Genomic DNA, 4,319 nt, shown 5'->3' with positions numbered 1-4,319 from the left:
CGTACTTTTTCGGGTAAGAAAAATGTCAATATTAATACTGCCACTTGATAATGGCTTAAGTAGTGATAATGACACTATTCTAATTTCCATTATATCCTTTATACTATTTATTGTGGGTGAAGAGAAATTACGACTAACAACAACATTACTCCTCACACCTCTTTTAACTTGCTTACTGAAAAAAAAACTCATCATCGATATATAGAAAACTTTATATAAGAAATTTACAGAAATTACGACCCTGCCCACTTTTGTCACAAATGAAATTCAAGATACCATACCCATAGGTCCCAAACCCAACAGATAATGGGTTTTCTTCCTAAGGTGAAAAAGGAAAAAAAAAGGAACGAAGAAGTCAAGAAGCTTCTGGCGTGAAAGCAAACACATATTTGAAAAATTCAAAAAACAAGAAGGCACGTAGGGCAAACAAAGAAGGAAAACAGTTGACTTTGACTTATCCATTGAAGTACCCAAGACGATGCAACACACCACCAACTTAGAAGACAAGAATTGACACTGGAGAGAGAGAGAGAGAGAGAGAGAGAGAGAGTGGGGAAATTAAATCCACAGTGCAAGGTGCAACCATAAAAGCAAGAGAAAGAAACAGAAAATTGAATCTCAACTTCTGCTGTTCTATTTGCAACACCTCAATCCTTTCATTTGAACCCAAAAGCTTTCATTTTCATTTGGCAGTTCGAGTTGATCTTGAAAATCTTAGCCTGTCAATATGGACCATCTTAGTCCACAATCCACAGGAGGCGATGGAATCATTCAGATTGAGATTAGTAACAACTTGAACACTAACTGGGGTTCTGGTGGAATCGAATCCATATTTGATCCATTGGGAAAGAGAGATAGCAGCAATGTAGATCCTGGTTCTCCATCAAAACCAACAGTCAATGCTCCAGAGAAGGAGCTAACTCTATTTGCTCTTCAACTTGCCCTTCTCGAGAAATTGGCAACTGCATTAGGAACCATAGGATTCATCTGGGCAACCGTTGTTCTTCTTGGTGGTTACGCCGTTAAACTATCCAGTATTGATTTCTGGTTCATCACCACCATTCTCTTAATTGAAGCCGCCAGAATCTTCAGCCGCAGTCATGAACTTGAATGGCAACACCAATCTACATGGACGATTGCAGATGCTAGTGTTCATAAGCTGAAATCGAGCTCCGATTTGATTGTTCGAATCATAAGAGGACTTAGCGGATCAATTTCTGAAAGCCAAAGACCTAGCAATGAGATTACTCCTACACAAGGCCAAGAACTCAAAGAGAAAATCAATGAGGATAGAATCAGCAATCAGTCGAGCCGGACATGGAAATCATCAGAGGTCCCCTTGCTTCCATATGTAGGTTGGGTTTTCATATCTAAGAACATTAGTAAGTTATTCTATTGGCTGCAATTGTTATCAGCTTTAGCTTGTTTGGGGCTTTCTGTAATGAGGCTTATCCAGTTGAGGCAAAGTGATGCAATTGAATCAAGCCCAGAAACTATCAACGAGAGATCTGCTCTGGATATCTTTTATGGGTTAGCCTTGGCCGAATCTTTCTTGTCTCTGTTAGGGAAATTGTACTGGGAATGGACGATTACACATCGAAAACTGTTGGAAGAGGTGGACAAGGAGTGCGACATTGGAATGATTTCCATCAGAAGGTTCTTCTATGATGCCTATGCGGAATGTGTTAATAAAAGCATCTTTGATGGGTTGAAGTTCGATTTTGTTTCTTTTGCTACAGAGCTTTTGGGTTCCCAATCCAGAGATGAACAGCTAATTGGGGCTGGAATTCTTCAGAAATTTTCAACAAAACCCGAATTCTCTCATGATACACTCCAGATGATTGGGACATCTTCATCGGTTATTGAAAGATTGGTTGAAATGTTGAACTGGAAGAACCCACAAGAAGCAGAGATCAGGAAAGCAGCTGCACAGATCTTGTCCATGCTAGCTGGGAAAAAGCAGAACTCTCTTAGAGTTGCAGGGATTTCTGGAGCAATGGAATCTGTATCATCTTTGCTTTACACTCGACGTAGCTCCAATGGTGTATTTGATGAACTCGGGGAGAAAAAAATAGTTTTTGATCAACAAAATTACGAGTTTTCTGCATTTAGCCAATTGGGTCTCAACATTCTCAAGAAACTTGCACGCGACCACGATAATTGTGAGAAGATTGGTAACACGAGAGGCCTTCTGCTCAAAATTATTGACTTTTCACATACTGGAGAGCAGATCCTCAGGAACAGCCATGAGAAAGATAATAGGATATTGGCAGTGAAACGATCCCTACAAGTGCTGAAGTTGCTCGCAAATACATCTGGTAGTGCGGGCAAGCGTCTGAGGCAAGAGATTGTGGAGATTGTTTTCACAGTAAGCAACATTAGAGAGATTCTCAAGTATGGTGAGAAGTACCCAAAGATTCAACATCGAGGAATTGTAATTTTAACTAGTCTGGCCTTCGATGTTGAGGCAAGAGAGAAGATTGGAAGCACAGGTGGAATCATTAAAGAATTGTTCCGGATTTTCTTCCAAGAGCCAAATTCTGAAGAACAGAATCATGTGAGGGCTGCGGCAGGGGAGGCAGTTGCAATGCTTGCACTGGAGAGTGATAGGAACTGCTCTAGGATATTGAATCTGAAGGTACTGAAAAAGCTTGTGAGGTCACTCAAAGATGAATCGCTTCGCATCAATTCAGCCAGAATTTTAAGGCATTTGTGCAAATTTGCTGGCCAAGATTGCTTGGAACAATTGAAGGCAGTATCTGCTGCTGCACCCACAGTAAGTTCCTCATTTTTTCATCTGTGAATCCATTTCATCTTGCATTTTGGAATCTAGTAAGAATCATTCTAACAAGTGCTTTGGGTCTTCTTATAATCTAATAAACAGGTCCTAAAGGCGATAATATCAGAAGGGAGCAAACCACAAGAAGTAATGCTCGGGCTCGCAACACAGGTGTTCAAACTCATGAGTCCTGAAGAAGCAAGTATCACATTTAATCAGACTGGAATTGACGAGACAAAATTAGCAGGGAAACTCGTAGATATTTTGAAACTGTATCAATACCCATCGGCCAAGGTTCCTAGAATGAGGAGGTTTGCAATTGAGCTAGCAATTTTGATGATGAAAAACAACAAAGCAATAGTTGGAACTTTCAGAGAACTTGGAATGGAGAATGAGCTTGAGATTCTGGGAGAGACCACATCGGAGATCGAAAGCTTTAACATCTTCTCTGGAACCATTGGACTTAGCCGGCACAAGATACCAATTCACTCACTAGTTGACGATGCAATCAAATTGCTGGCAGCAGTTGTACGAAATTTGGAATAACAATCCAACAATTTGTTTCCATATGTAAGGTGTGCACATATTTCAATCCATTTCATTAATTTTGAATAAGAGGCAGGGGAATACTGTAATCCTGTCACTCAGGCTGTTCTTAGTCATCTGTATGGTCATAGGTTGGGTGGGTTCCCTTATGTGCATTGAAGCTCTTGAATAATGCAGTTAAATTTGGGCTAGTTTAGCTTTTGTGGGCAGTGAACAGACTCAGACAAGATTCAAAAGTCATCTGATGATTCTTTTATTTATATTTTGTTCTAGGTAGTGACATAGGTCATTTAAATGACAATATAAGTGTATTTAGAATTCATAAAAAAAAAATAATTAAATATCCATTATATTACTTCAACAATTCTTCACACCAGGGATAAAAAAGGGTTTTCAGAATAATAGTTTTTAAATATATATATATATATATATATGAAAAGGCCAGGCATGCTAGCAGGGTATCAGGCATGCTAGCATGCCTGAACCATTGGATTAGAGGTGCAAAATCTACACCATTGGGTACCTAATCTACCTAGCCCCGGCACTGCAACTAATCTGTTGCAGAAAAAAAAAAAGTTTGGAAAATGGTCGCCATCTCCGTCACTGTTATCGGTGTTTCCTTCAGCTACAATTGTTGCTGCTCCCATTGCACTACAACTGCAATTGCCAACAAAACAAGATCTAGATCTGGTTGTTGATCAATGACGATGGTGGTGTTGGGGATGTTGCTGTGTGGACGAGGTGGATGATCTAGGGTTTTATATGGATTGAAACCTCCAGTTCCATTACCAGTTCCATCTCTTCTTCTTTCATTACTTTCTGAAACTGCTTAGGTGGGATTTGTGAAAGAACTATTAAATGACCAGAAATCATGGTCGTAGAAGCATCAATTTTAGAGAGAGAGAGACCAAAATGCAAATTTGCTACGATTTATGGAACAATAATGCTGAGATTTCACTTAAAATTTGGATTTTTTTTTTAGAGAATTTGAACT

The 4,319-nt window shown here is 39.4% G+C and overlaps 1 protein-coding gene across 1 annotated transcript; it reads left to right on the top strand.

The window, feature by feature from the left end:
- Positions 1–620: 620 nt before the first annotated feature.
- On the top strand, positions 621–3,553 carry LOC122058412. Its single transcript, XM_042621093.1, has 2 exons — positions 621–2,776; positions 2,885–3,553. Exons 1-2 carry the CDS (start codon positions 728–730, stop codon positions 3,323–3,325), a joined length of 2,490 nt encoding a protein of 829 aa, XP_042477027.1. The 5' UTR covers positions 621–727; the 3' UTR covers positions 3,326–3,553.
- Positions 3,554–4,319: the final 766 nt, after the last annotated feature.

The sequence above is a fragment of the Macadamia integrifolia genome, chromosome 12, assembly GCF_013358625.1.
Source record: "Macadamia integrifolia cultivar HAES 741 chromosome 12, SCU_Mint_v3, whole genome shotgun sequence".
NCBI lineage: Eukaryota > Viridiplantae > Streptophyta > Magnoliopsida > Proteales > Proteaceae > Macadamia > Macadamia integrifolia.
This window is presented reverse-complemented; position numbering and strand designations above follow the sequence as displayed.